This window comes from Mixophyes fleayi, chromosome 5 (genome assembly GCF_038048845.1).
Source record: "Mixophyes fleayi isolate aMixFle1 chromosome 5, aMixFle1.hap1, whole genome shotgun sequence".
Lineage (NCBI taxonomy): Eukaryota > Metazoa > Chordata > Amphibia > Anura > Limnodynastidae > Mixophyes > Mixophyes fleayi.
Window position 1 is genome coordinate 94,030,723 of NC_134406.1, and position 15,435 is coordinate 94,046,157.

Here is a 15,435-nt window from a genome sequence, read left to right on the forward strand (position 1 = left end):
CGAAAACAAAGAAACATTCACAGTATATACAAGAAATTGTTATTGAAAATCTCAAGCAGAGGAAGGATATGATACAATTTCAAAAGATTTTATTAGATATTAGCCCACTATAATGAAATGAAGATAAAGTGGCATTTAAAGTGAATTGATTCAGAACAGGTGATCATCCCAAAAGTTTCATCTGTGGCAGAAAGGCACTTGCCCATTGCACACATGGAAAAAACAGTTCATGGTTCAACAACCACCCCGGCATGAGACAAACCTGTGCTTTATACAGGGTCTGACTAATATTTCAGGCCCTGAGCCTTCCACGCCAAGCTAATGCTCCGCAGGTAAAAATTAACCCCATTTAATTTAAAATCTGGCTTCTTTCGCCCCGTTGCTAAACAATGTTTATGTTCCCGTGTTTTGGAAACTCATTTCCATTTTGTCTTTTTAAAAGGACCACAAGAATTATTTCCCCCTCCCCCACAAGCCTAGTGCCCTAGGCTGCTGCCTAATTTGTCTATTGGATAATCAGGCCCTGGCTTTATAAAATAGCAAAAAGGAAACTAACAAGAAATTTTGACTGGAATCTGTCAGTAAGCAGAAGAGAGACTCGCATATCAAGTTGGCGAAGACTCTATGATTAGAGGGGAACAAGACGTAGCTTTTTGACTAGAACCCAAGAACGCTATCCCTGACAAGAAGCATGGTGGTGGGAGCATAATGCCACGAGGATGCCTTTCTGATCCAGGAACTTGAAAGCTTGCCAAAATAGAGAGCAAAGTGGATGGAGTGAGATATAGATGAATATTTGAGGAAGATTTAAATTTCAGCAGAAAAAGGGGGAGAAGGTGGCACACATAAAAATGCATTTTATTTAAAGGAATAAACTTAATAATAATTTACGACACTAGTATCCAATCCATGCTCTTAGATAATGGCTGACATAAATGTAAAATAAATCACAAAATCACTATTAAAAATCAAAAACATCGAAATAAAATAAAATGCTTGATAGAGATGAAACCTATTATTAAAAAGACACTGAATAACAGAATGACCAATCTATACAATATACTGTCCACTAATATCACTGTCTAAAACTGGTATTGCAGATATCAAAATATTGTAAGCTTGGGGGCAGGGCCTTCTTACCTCTCTGTGTATGTATTACCCAGTATTGTTTTATTACTGCATTTGTTGCCAATTGTAAAGTGCTATGGAATTTGCTGGCTCTATATAAATGATGGTGACAAATTTCTCTTATTATATAGTAACAAATATAACACGTGATTTTCATGTAGAAAGAATTGCTGCCTTTCACAAGGACAATAAGCTAAAGTGGAGTGGCTTAAATATGAAAATAAAGTCAATGTCTTGGATGTGGCCTGGTCAAAGCCCTGACCTCAATCCCATCAAGAATTTGTAGAATATGAAAATTGTTATGCTCCAATGGCCCCAATCCAACAAAATTCCAAAGAAGTATGGGTGAAAATTGCAGGGACCAGATGTATAAAGCTGGTAGATAACCAGATAGACTCACAGTTGTTGCAGTTAAAGATGCTTCTAAAAACGATTTTAAAACAACGGGGAAATACTTATGGAATTAATTAGAGTATAGAGAGTTCTGTCATATTTCATGACAATGTAGTTGTAATGAATTATTAGAGCATTCTCATGTTTTAATAAGAGAGAAACATGCAACATGCAGTTTTTTTAAAAACAGAAAATAAGGGGATTCAACAATAAACCATACCAAAAAGCATGGGTGGTAGGAGTACCAATCACAAGTCACAATCAAGAGATGACATTCACACCCCCTGCCGTCAATTTAAAATGGCAAATATTCTGTATAATGTTCTGTTCTGTAATACAGAAACAGCGGAGCCCATGGAAAAGTGGCCCCATATAGCAGCTTTCTGGAGCACACCAATACATGTTTACAGCAAGCGGTAGTGGAGCGCTAAAGCTTGTATATGTTTCAATTTAACCTATAAGGGATGAGGGATTCCAGTGTATATATCCAATAGCCATAAAAAGCAAGGTTGGATATTGTGTCTTTGTTAAATCGAATGGTTGAATTGCCTGTCTGGTCTATACCAGCCTAATCTGCTATATCTTTCCTAAATCTCTGCTGTACAGCCATCAATTTGGATTTTGTGAACCAAAGTGAAGGGGAACAATGCTAGTAGATGTTTATTGTATGTATTTTTTGTACCCTATCTACCCATGGTATTCTATACTGATGACTGACACCACATTATAGCAAACCTATCCTTTTACTTCAATGTCAAGGGCCTCAACCATCCTCGTAAGAGACACCAAGCAGAAGAGATGCACAGAATGCAAAAGATTAGTAGGTATTTTTTCCGAGATACATTTTTAAGAGTTTCCACAAATCTTTCATAGTTTTCCATATTAGGTGCCACTGTTCAAAGCTTACATGACATTAGACATATACTTTAAACCTCCTGATGACCTGACAAAGACCAGTTTACCTTGAGATTTTGAGATCCCTTGACTGCAGAAATATGTTGATAATTGATGACACTGGTTACCCTCATCTTAAAAGCTGGTTGTTGACAGATTGCTCAGGCTTATAAAAAAATCTTTTATAATCTACTTTTCGACAAGCAATCGACTTGGCTGGCAAAATAAATTTTTCTACAAAAAAATATATATGACATGACTGATGAATTTATATTACATGTGAATCTTGACTATATAGATTTGCAGCTCATTATATGTAATATCTTACTGGGTCACACTCAGCTTAATAAAAGGTGCCTTATTACCGTATATACTCGTGTATAAGCCGAGTTTTTCAGCATACTTTTGTATGCTGAAAAAGGGCACTCGGCTTATACACGGGTGAACTTACCTGGTGTCCGGTCCCTCGGCTGTCAACTTCTGCATATGCGTTCCAAATGCCGAACTTCCTGTTGTTGGAACGCATATGCGTTCCACTGCCGGGTAAGTGAAAAAATCTCTCTCTCTCTCCTTTTTGTTTTGTTTTTTTTTAATTTACAGTGCAATTACATAATGAACAAACAATACAGCCACCATGTTCATACATTTATATCCCTACCCCTTATATACCCCTTTATTTAGGTTAGGTTGTACCCAATGCCAATGATTTTATAATCATTTATGAATGTTCCTTGTCATCTACTGTTATTTATGGTTTAGCTAAAAATGATTTCATAGATTGAACCTATCATTTTTATTTAGGTTTTTAAATTAGCGCTCTTTTCCACCCTAGGCTTATACTCGAGTCAATAAGTTTTCCCAGTTTTATGTAGTAAAATTAGGTGCCTCGGCTTATATTCGGGTCGACTTATACTCGAGTATATACGGTACATGATTTTTAAGACAGAGCCCTGTCATGCACTATCCCCCCCATCCCTTTTTTGCCTATTGTTTTCTTTTCATTTGGTTGCTTCTTTCACTTTTTGTCTATTTTCCTGTTTTTAATAAACAACTTATTCTCACCTGTGTTTTGGAAACCACAGTAGAAGTCTGCCTTAGCAAATGTTTTCGAATGAAAATGAGAAATGTGTTCCAATGGACTGATTTGGTAAACTTGGACCAAATCTGGTACTGAATCTATGCCTTTTGGCCCAATAAATTTTGGTTCTGAAATGTCATATAAATGTGTTAGGATAAACATTATTGTTTGTAATAAAAATTTGACTTGCTCTGAAGACACAATGGGATCCAAGTGTAGATAGTAACTAAAAATAGCAGAAATTCCTAGTTTGTGGGAAGTGTTTGAATCTAATGTGCCTATATAAACAAAATTCATCTTTCATTAATGTCCTGGAGAAAGGTAAGTAAAATGTGCAATCTCTCACGAATAAAGGTACAAATGGATTAAATCACCTTTGCAGGTAGTGATATATAAAACGGGATAAATTGGAGGTAAGCAAATTAATGTCCGATATAATAGAGTTTGGTTTACTTATTAAACTTTTTATAATACTTTTCTACTAATTTTAGATTGAAAGCAAATATAAGTGGTTTACCAAGACATTAATAATTTTTTTCAGCTTAAAATTCTGAAAAAAATGACTTACTATAGCCTCTCTTGCAAAAATCATTTATATCCTTTGTGCTTGATATTTTTTGCGCCTAGCAGTTTATGAGGCATGCTCCAAATAACCCCAGCACTTATCACACAGCATCCTAACTTTACAGCATGAGGACTTCTAATCTTGCTGGCTGTGTGTGAGAGATAATACATTACATGATAATAAGGGCTGCCAGCTCTGCACTTCTCATTTCGGGTTTTTTTCTCTCTGCTCATCATATCACAGCACATCAAGCAAAAAAAACAAAAAAAAACCCTGAAAGCTTTATTCTCTGCATGATTGGGGTATGCTGCAGACACCCTTTAAATCACATTTTAAATAATAGAGAGAATACGTTTCGTGACATTATTATACTATTCATGCTCAATTATGCAGCTGCCAAGTAGCCAGAGGAAAGCACATTAGACTCAAACTGGTTTGTAACAGTTAAACCAAAATAAGTTGGTTTCTGAAATTGCAGTAAAATGCATTGTCTGTATTTAAAGTGGACCTGTCACCAGGTTCAGAGATGTTCTTAATTTATACTGCCACAGATTTTAATGAGTAGTTTTCTGGGGAAGCATTTGTTAAGTGGTGGCCCTAATGCCATATATACCAACAGCCCAAATTTCAGCGCCCAAAAGGAGCCTCTAGAATAGACATGGTTTATTTGTTCCGGTATTTCCAATAGGAAATATTGGCAGGGGTGTAATGCCTAAGCAGTGCAGTGGTGTATTTGGTTCCCCTCCTCTGTAACTGTGCAGTGCTCTATCTAGTTCCCCTCCTCTATGTCAGTGGTGCAACAAACCAATAAAAGAGTGAAGTGAAAGAGGGAGGAAAGCTCTGAGGGTACACAGCCCTGCACAGCATAATTCGCATATGCTAGTCTCCTGCACCAGCTCCTATCCACTACAGCAGCACTCCTAGTTATCCTAGCTTGTCTAAAGTATTACAGGAACCTCCCAGGACCTGCAGCATGAAAATTAAAAAAATAAAATAGATTGGTAAAGGAATAGTTGTTATGGAAAATATACAGTAAAGTAAAATATATGCTGTATGTGCCACATATAGATTAACTTTCCCTAATCTATCTATATATATATATATATATATATATATATATATATATATATATATATATATATATATATATATATATATATGATACTATATTCTTCTTCACAGTGGATAAGCATCACAAAACCTTAATTTCGGATAAGCCTGCAATTGTCTATTTCATATACAAATGGCCGTGGTATTGAGTACTTATTAACACTGTAAACATTATTATACTATTGTTAGATCTACTTTTGCTTTTACATCTTTTTTAAAGTATATTGTTATTAGGTCTCATCCTTCAGAGTGTGGGGATCGTGTGGAGTTGATGTATACCTCTTAATATTCCTGATTCAAAAATGAGGCCTGAACCCTGATCCAGAAAGGTCCCCCCAATCCCATTGAAAGCGATATTGCACCTGTATTGACATGTATGCAAATATCATGTCTATTATGTAGATTTACATTAAGATCTTAAAATAGTTGTGAGACAATCATTAACTCTAAACTGCAATTTTCGCTATTAATAACCAGGGCCCGACAGTCCAGGACTAGGGGGAATAACCTTCAGCTATAAAGCAGCACACTATTTTTTTTTTTACAAAGTTACCAAAAGATTATCTGGGGTGTTGAGTGCCTGTTTTATTAATTGCTCATACTAATCATACAAAGTTGGATAGCTTGAAGATTGATTGTAAAAATAGAAGGAGACTCTGCATATTAATTTGTGCTTTCTTGTATATGTCAATAGTCCCAGGCTGGGACCAGCACTGCAGTACCTGGTCCAAGGGCGCATCCTTAACCATAGTAACCCGTAAAACTGCAATATAGCTCAGCGAAAAAGCAGGAAGTGCTCCAACATAACATGTGACTCTTACAACAGCTCCATCAAGTTAAGGCACCTGTATCAAACGGTAAATAAGAAATTAGTGCAGTGCAGTGTTTTGTCCTGATGATATATCAAGCTGAGAGTTTTCTGGCGGGTTTGAAAAACCAATCATATTCTAGCTATCATTTATGTAGTAGATTGTACAAAATAACAGTTAGAATCTGATTGGTTGCTATAGGCAACATCTCCACTTTTCCAACCCGCCGGAAAACTCTCAGCTTGATACATTTACCCCATAGAGTTTGTTGCTATGAGGCCTTTTATTTGGTGTTTGGCGGATGGGGCATTGACATTGGGGGATTAGAGGGTAGCTGGAAGGTGGGCAACTGTGTTTGTGGCTAAATTTCTTTGCTTGTTGGACTTGAAAGCAAAGTACTTAAAGCATCACATTACATTTAACATGTCCATTCTGAAAAACGGAAATGTAATAAACTTAAGTCTCAGACAGATTAATAACATTGTGTATACAAATAATACCTTTCTAATAAAGCTGATAAGTTATACAACAGTTCATATGAATCTTATGAATTCATAACCGAACAAGTTCACCAAGTGGAAATCTGGTATTATGCCTACTGACATTTACATCCGTAGCATCTCAAGCAATAAATAGCAATATGCCATGCACCTCCGATTACAGGTTGTAAGGATAGCATACATGAGAAGGGCTGGAAAGAAAATATACAAAGATGAGATGTCTGCTAAGATTATGTTATTATGACCAAGTGCTTAAACGCAGAATTACAGGAGCAAGAAATCAGAACTATTGTACCCTGGGACATTGCTTCAGTATGTTCTATAGTTGTTGCTGTGAATCCAATAATTTTCTCAGCATGAAACATCAAGCCTTGTGGCACCCACCTGTGCTTTTCCTTAAATGCATAGCATTTCTTATCTTGCAAAAGTATGTGCAATAAAAAGGAATTCTTGCTATTTTGCTAGACTCAGGGTTATTTACCAACACTGCTTAAGGGCGCAAATCAGCTCTGAACCATAACAACCAGAATGTATGTCACTTGTGCAGGTTAGCCAGTGAAAGTAAACGTCTGATTGGTTGCTGAGGTCTCAACGTAGATTTGCACAGTTGAGTGATACTCATAAAACCCTACGTGTAATCTTTGTATTTATACCTCTGTTAATGTTCTTACTTTAGCCCACTTAACTGTTGATTTAAGGGTATATATGCAAGGGGTACATTGTGGAAAATGGAAAAATTAAATTGTAGAGTCTGGCTTGATTTGACTAAATTCTCAGGACACAGTATCATGCTGGATGTAAACATGCTCTCAGTACAGATCAGAAACCAAGGTTGCTTAATTATATGAAAATTGATCACTGCCTTTCTAAATAAATAAGTAGTAGACTGTAATCACATGTGAGCACACAACACAATTTCAGAATGAAATGGATGATATCCAGCAGCAAAAGATAGCATAGGGTGAAATCTAGTAAGGTCAACAATAAAGAGCCTGATTAACACTACATGGTTCCTTAAAGCAGGGTAGAGGTGGGAGGCCATCACCTCTGACCTCCTCAGTGACCCTGTGCAACACTATACCAGCAATACTGAGTCCTGATGATTATTTCATACTATGCCCCACTGTCAGCCACGCTGTACAGAACACTCATCGCACAAACCCTCTTTGTAAAGATCACTTCTGAATAGCCATTGGCACAACTTAATACAGTCTACACAGGCATCATCGACAGCCATTTTATTGTGTACAGAACCCCTCCGCCCACCACTGCGCTATGACAACCACTTTGCACAGAAGCACCGCACACAGAGACACAAATATCCACACTTTGCAGATAACCACCACTGATTGCCTTTTGTCAGTCACTGTGTAAGGACGTATGCTTTGATCTTAAGGCTGGACTAAGAGTTTTATGCCAGTTACCAGGGCTGGGTATAGCATAACACATCAAAGATAAGCAGCATGCACTATTACTTCCCAGTATGCCACAGCAACTTGATGCTGAAGGACTGTTGTGGTTAATGGCAGCTGTTTTGGGATTTCTGTAGTGACTGGTTCATGATTTGTGTGTCACCCCTTCTGCTGTCTCTCCTTGTTTTGGCCATGGTGCACCACCGATGGCTGCAACTTTTGCAGGCATTTTAAATGATCCATTAGAGGAACAGTCGCCCAGTCATTATTGTTTTCTATCTAACCTTACCTTGTTACAAGCATTACTGGAGGAATCCCAGTGGAAATGTATATGACAAGACCAAGCTTGTATTATTTGCATTTTTCTCTGCTAAGAGTAGACAACAACAATTTATGTGTTAAAATATTTATTTCCCAATGTTATATCTCAAAATGTTGAAATAAAAAAATAAATCAAGATATTTCACCCAAACTTTGAACCAAAACCCTCTGTTGCGCATCAATAATATTAAGAAGAATAGGATAAGCCAAATTTCATTCTCAGCCTTTGCCAAATACAATTTAAACTTAACCACAATATAAATAATAATTTATTGGTAATCCATCAAACTCATAAAAAGGAAAAATCATAATGATGATCTGAATAGTTGTTTCCAGATTTCAGAACCAGAAGGTGTATGCTGAATAACATAAATTAAAAAAGTTGGCTGTATGGATTTAGTGTCTCAGTATATATGTTGCTAAAGTGCTAATGCTGTGATTGACTACTGGATGATTTAACCCTTTTAGTATTCTAACACGTTTGCTGTCTATAGGTTGGACTTGCACTATGAGCGGTCTAATACTCTGGTAGCTTCCTGCTGGTTCTTGCCCTGTAAATATTAAACAAATCTAGTAGGCTATAGATTAGGCTAGCTCAGTGAATCCTCTGATGCCTCAAACTGGTTTCTAATTGGATAAAGCTGTGGAAAATGGTAATGTTCTGATTGGTAACAAATTGGTATAGATGTAAAAAATAATAATAATAATAATAATAATAATAATAATAATAAAAATAATAATAACAAACAACAACAATTATATTCTGAACGCTATGATTGGCTACAGGTTGTTTTAAAAACCTCAACATCTGTTATATTCTAAAGAAGCATATAATATATTCATTTATATATTAACCTCTATATTCATTTACATTACTATTGTGTTTCAGGTATTCTTCAAAATTTTTCATGTAAACAACGAATTTCATTGATCCACTGTTTAACTTTAATTCATATAGTAGGAATACCCAAAGGGGAGATGTATAAAGCAGGCTGTGGACGGTAATCGCTTTGCAGCACCTTTCATCTCATATTAGGTGTATTTTACATATCACTGCGGTGTAAGTGGTTTTCTGGGAGATGCAGATTCTCGTTACACAGCACCTAGAGATTTATAAATGTGAACAGAAATTGAGCTGTGCTGCTATGTGCACATTTTTCATCTGATCAAAAGAAATGAAAACTTCAAATCCTAATGAATATTTTGTCTTTTATTGCACCACAGTATCAGCCACATTATATTTTACATGTTGAAGACTCTTCAGGTACCAAAGGTATTTCAAACTCGTCAGTCTCTTACAAAAAAAGAAAGATTATACAGAAAACTGAGATCTGTGACCAATGGAATTGAGGCAGAGTTGATCTCAAATTGGCCATAATTTATGCTAAAAAAATCTGCATGTAAAAATATTGCATATGTGCGCAGTTTGCGCAAGGGATATGTAACATACACTTGCACTCATAATTGTAACCTTTTGTTTTCATACCAAAGCATACTTTAACAATTAAGCATCAATAAAAACATTAAAAACCTCTCTTCAATACAGCATCAACAGCTCACTGTCTTGTGCTTGGGAAAAAAAAATGCGTAAAGACGCACACAGAAAGAAATGATATGCTTAAGTGATGAAGAAAGCACCAATCATCATCAGCGGTGCATTTACAATCATAGGTGGTTCGCTAGTACTGGCGATCATCACCATTTGCTCTCTGCACCTGCCCTTAACCACCCACAAATAATAGAGCTTCCTCAGGAGTGTATGCTTCTGTGTCCTGATCTGCAATGTTCGCAACTCCGTGAAAATGCCTTTACTATACTCGGCCTATGCTAGAACACCCCTCTGTCCTGTCTCTCCAGGCACAGACGGGCGTAAATCTCTCCATAGGCATGCATCATCCTGCTCCTGGGCATATACAGAGCGATTTAATGCAGAATACTATAATATACATATATACACAAATATATATATATATATATACACATACATATCCGTACAGAATTGCCGTACAAAAACAACGCTTTTTTACACTCCTGTCTCACTTTCTCTTGGAAACAATGACTTACATCAATCCTTTTACATAATTCTTGTTTCTCATGGCATTTCTAACATTGCCCACAATTATCAACTTTCTAAGTATTTCTGAGCAAGAGAAATCGCAAAACATAGTAATTTCTTCATTGCCGTACAAAAACAACGCATATATATATATATATATATATATATATATATATATATATATATATATATATTGCATCTTTCCTGATGTATTCTATGGTAGTTGGGGAAGGCATGTTTTAGTAACCAAATTAGGAACAGATAATTCATATGAAGATGAGAAAAAAATATAATCACAAGAAACATAAGACAATATTTAAAGATGAATATACATACACAGCTAGTATGTATTTAACAATTACAAAAATACAATACAGCATACAAAACACAGTTTTATAAAACAAGAAAGTTCCCATAATAGTCTATTAACTTTTGCTGGAATAAAAGCAATAGAATCTTATATACCCAAGAAATGTAGACATTTTTTTTCTTACCTTGTTGAAGTCTTCAGAAGTTGCCCTCATTTCTTTCCAAGTCTTGTTCAACAGCTGGATGCAGATACAAAAGAATTCCTCAAACGATCGATCATGTGTGAAGAACATAGGGTGAAATTCGTTGCAGGTTTCACTAGCTAAAAATAAAGAAAGCATACAAGAATATAAATACTTACTTGTTCAAACAGAATCTTACTCCTAAATATACTATATTCTGTAATAAACCTTCTTAGTGTTTAAAAAGAATTATGTCTCATCTACCATTACATGTGCCAGTGATGAAAAGATATATAAAAGCCTTATCATCGGTTTTATCTTTGTCCTTTACCTTAGCTAGAAGTCCTTTATGAATGCATCTATGGCTTTGTGAAGAGCAGTGAAATAGTGTGTATTTATGGGATTTTTGTTTTGTTTTTAACACGGATGGGAAAACCAATATATTGTATTTTTCATCACTGTTCTTTGATGTAGAGATAATATGTTAAAAGTGTATTTATGTAAAAGTGTGTATACATACATATCTGACCAATGTGGACCTCTACATGTGCCTAATAGCAAAACATATGTTCACATTTGGAAAGACAGAGTAGCCTGTGAAAATAGATTAGAGTTTGAAAGATTTTCATAATCTAAGGGCAGTTTTGTTTCCTTTGAACGCATTTTTTTAACCAGGAACCCAGTGTTTCTTCAGAGAAACGAACACATTTCTGGTCAAAGTTAATTACTGACAAAACTATCTCAATAGATAAAGCAGGGTGATATTCTTAATATGTAAAAACTACAAAACATCTCAAATATGAACAAATACTGCTTGATTGTAATTTTGTTGTTGTTTTATGTATTTGTTACTCTAAAGCATTCAGTGCGCGACTAAGTGCAGGTGTACAATTAAATGTTATTTCCACTTAGTCTTAATGTGATTGTGATTTGTATTAAATAGTCTCATGTGATATTAGGAGTAATGAGAACGTAATCTTGGTTGCCATCAGAAGAAAGGACATTAACAATATTGCACATTACAGCTATTCTATAGGGTACAGTAAAGGATTCGGGTAGTAGCAGCTGCATGAGATCACTTAGGAGGTCGTGACAGGGAGATGTAGAGGTGACTGTGGCATAGTAATGTGTATATTGATTGTTACGTTTATATAGGTTAAAAGTTCAAAAACAGACATGAGCAAGGCCCGAGATAAGCATCTTATTTCAGTAACCAACCAGCTAGGAACCGTGGCTTGATATACTGGTTGCATGTTGTGCCAATATTATTAGACATCCCTTAGTTCCTATTTCAATGTTCATTTTTCAATATTATGGCAGTATATTTACATACTTAGAACAAGATAACCTAGAGATTGCTAAGCTCACCTGGTCTGTAGTGTCAAGAGAGCACTGACCCCTTATTGTTTGTCTATGGTCGCAGCAACTACTAACACCATGCGATAAGGTAGCTATTATTAATGTTTTGCAGAAGTTTATAGATTAGTAAGCCAGAGAATATGATGTAGATCCTTGGAGGAAACCAGATAATTATAGGGCATGTTGGAAAATACAGCAGATGACCACTATTGGCCTGTGTGTGCTGTGGCCTTATGGACACATTAACAGACCAAAGTGTCACCAGAATTAGCACCGAAAGACCATATCTTGTCTAAGTTAGCCACCCAAATTCTGTCTATATTGTTGCCAGCTTTGCCTGAACATAGGTGTACTAGTGATCAATTTTGATTTTCTCATCATTAAATTCTCCTCAAGTGTGAATCTGTTAAATGGATGTCACTGGCCAATACAAATGAACTCACAGCAAATCTTACTACAGATAAGAGAGGTAATAGCAACAACCATGCCTATCTTTCAGAAGATGAACGATCATGGTTAGCTACCACGTAATTTCCTACCAATAATAGTCTATTACTATAAATGTAGCTGGTGCTGCCATACAATACACCACGTGAAAAGTTGCCAGTCCTACCTTGAGTAGAAAAATAATGCTTCACATAACTACATTTGCTTTGGAGAAACAGGAGATGTTTAATACGCACAAGCAGAAAATACGAATGCCAGCACTCCATTAGTTCTGACTTGTATTCATTTGTCTTAATTATTAACAAGTAATATTGCCTTTTTACTCTCAATTAGCCATAATCTACAATGAACCCCTTCAGTAAAATGTATCCTCTATTTTCGACAGAGCAGTAGTTACAAGTAAGTTAGGAAGTGTCTGGCACACAATTGTGTATTTAATTTATTCCTATATTCAGTTTTAATGCAGAAATCAGCTGTAGCTTTAAACTGTAATCTCTTTAGAGCAGAAACCCATCCTGCAATAGCGTGTCAAAGATGAATAAACATGAGGCATAGCAAAGGCCTGCAGGCAATAAGGTGCAATCTGTTAGGGCTTCATAGCCATTTTTATGGAATCATTCTGTGCATGCATCAGTCAAATTCCTGAGGCTCTCACATTCGCATCTATAAATAGAGTACTCAAACCACCTTCGGCCTTCAGAAAAAGACCACGAGTATCATGAGTTTTATAATTGGAGGATTTCAATGTTTTTTAAAGGAGCATTCTGTATTCATTGTTACGAAAAATAAAACATCACATCAATGTTTTCTCTCTCGGTTTTGATTTTAAAAGCTGTTTTTACCCTTCACCATGTGTCGCTCTGTTTGGCACAGCAGTCAAGCCTTACATCTCACTAAGATATCTCTTGCTACTTTGACTAGGTAGCCACGTTCAGGCTACCTAGGCTATAGACAACACCATCAGCAAATCAGTGAGAATACAGCACATTGAGGCTTAGGGCTGGTTCTCGCATATGAGATAGGAAAATTACTAGCGCATTCTATTGAGCGAGTTTTTCATCCGAATGTATATTTATCCTATTGTTTACTCGTTGGTTTTATGCTTTTATTTGCATTTTAATAAAAGTGTCTACAGTTAGTCGACACAGTTTTTTTTGAGCACTCTATTACACACACTTTCACACACTCAATTAGACTGCACCCAACATGGTTCAGGCTTCATCACCTGGGATACAGATGGCAGGAGGCAAGACTCTTCATAATAGCCTATGTACAGCTATGGTTTCACTGTCTTGGAAGAAAAGTTTGTATATCTTTATCCTGGTTTATCATAAGGGCACAAATGCTAAATTTCATAACTAGTGACTTCCATCACATATCTGCCCAATCTCAGAAGCCCTGCAATATGTCTGCCAGTGCTGATTACATATTATCACCATTTTTATCATTCAAATATCTTAAATATGAACAAAAAAAATGGTGACGAGTGTACCTTGCAGGTTTGTACAAGTACCAAATTGAAAGGAAAATGATCTTAAGCACACTGTATAAAACCATACTTGCCAACCTTTGGCAAGCTAATTCTGGGAGATCCCAGGCAGGTGGGCGTGGTTGGAAGGTGAGAAGGGCAGGGCGCGGTAATTTGCGTCATTTTGGCTCCGCTCCCCGCAACAAAATGCTGTATTTTTTCGCGGGGGAGGGACCAAAATGACGCGATTCACCGTGAATCGCGTCATTTTGAGGAGCATGTTGCCAATATGTGGGATATTTGCCTGCTCTCCCGGGAGCCCAGGAGACCAACCCGAATTTCGGGAGTCTCCCGGACATTCCGGTAGAGTTGGCAAGTATGTATAAAACACTTAAGGGCATATTAAAGCAAAGACTTAGATCAAATAAAATATATGTTTATTCCACCCTCAACAGAATTGTTATCACATATTTTGTACTATGAAAGGATGACTATGCCAGCCAGTAATCACCAATTACTGGGAAGTTACAAACTGAAATTAAACAATGTCATATTTTCATAATGTGTAATACACTGTAGACCATGATAAACGGTTTCTCTACCTGTGACTAATGAACATATGGTTATGAAATACTCAATCACTTTCATTACATGCACCCTTCTATACTTAAAACCCAAACTTATACTCAGCATATGGCAGCAACAGGCCTACATACTCCTATAAAACTAACAGCCCTTTTATACACCAGCTATTCTGAGAAACTGGTAATAATAGCCCATAGTTATTTAGCCAAACTACGTTTAATGTTTCAGAAGCTAGAAATAAAGTAGGTTTCCAAATTTGGATTAGTCCTACAATTGAAAATATACATTATTTTGTTTTTGAAAACGCAAAAAAATAATGTAGTCCCCACTCATTCGGTTTTCCCTGTAAAATTAGAATCTTAATTATTTTTTTTCCATGTTGTTTGGTAGAATGATGGTAGAATTTCTTGGGTGTCCCCTGGTATAAAATACTGCCAGAAAAGATTCAAATGCATCCTGATCAAGACAAGTGTCATGTTAATACCTTCTCTAGTGTTGCTGGAGTTACATTCTACAGATTTGAATTTCTAAAGGAGCAGCTCCAATTTACTGAAGCCCAGATGCTGAATGTGTGTGATGGCTCCAATCCAGCATATGAATGAATACACTGCAAAAACCATAAATGAGCAGGTCAGCTTTAAGGATGAGAAGCCCATTAATGTCCATTAGAGAGCAAGTCATCCATTAAAATAATTAATTACCTTAAAAGTTTATATGCTCTATACAATGCATCAGTTAAATCTGATTTTCTACTGCAGGTTATTAAGGCTGTCACCAGGTTCCCTGTGGAAAAGTATTTCAAAGTGTAGAAGCTTCATA

The 15,435-nt window shown here is 36.2% G+C and overlaps 1 protein-coding gene across 2 annotated transcripts in view; it reads right to left on the reverse strand.

Annotated features, from left to right (window-relative positions):
- ELMO1 (engulfment and cell motility 1) overlaps positions 1 to 15,435 on the reverse strand; it is a 292,489-nt gene that overhangs the window by 108,978 nt on the left and 168,076 nt on the right. For both annotated transcript variants that reach the window (XM_075212563.1, XM_075212564.1), the window contains one exon: positions 10,761 to 10,897. In XM_075212563.1, coding sequence (XP_075068664.1) covers positions 10,761 to 10,897 — 137 coding nt within the window. The remainder of the gene's footprint in view (positions 1 to 10,760; positions 10,898 to 15,435) is intronic.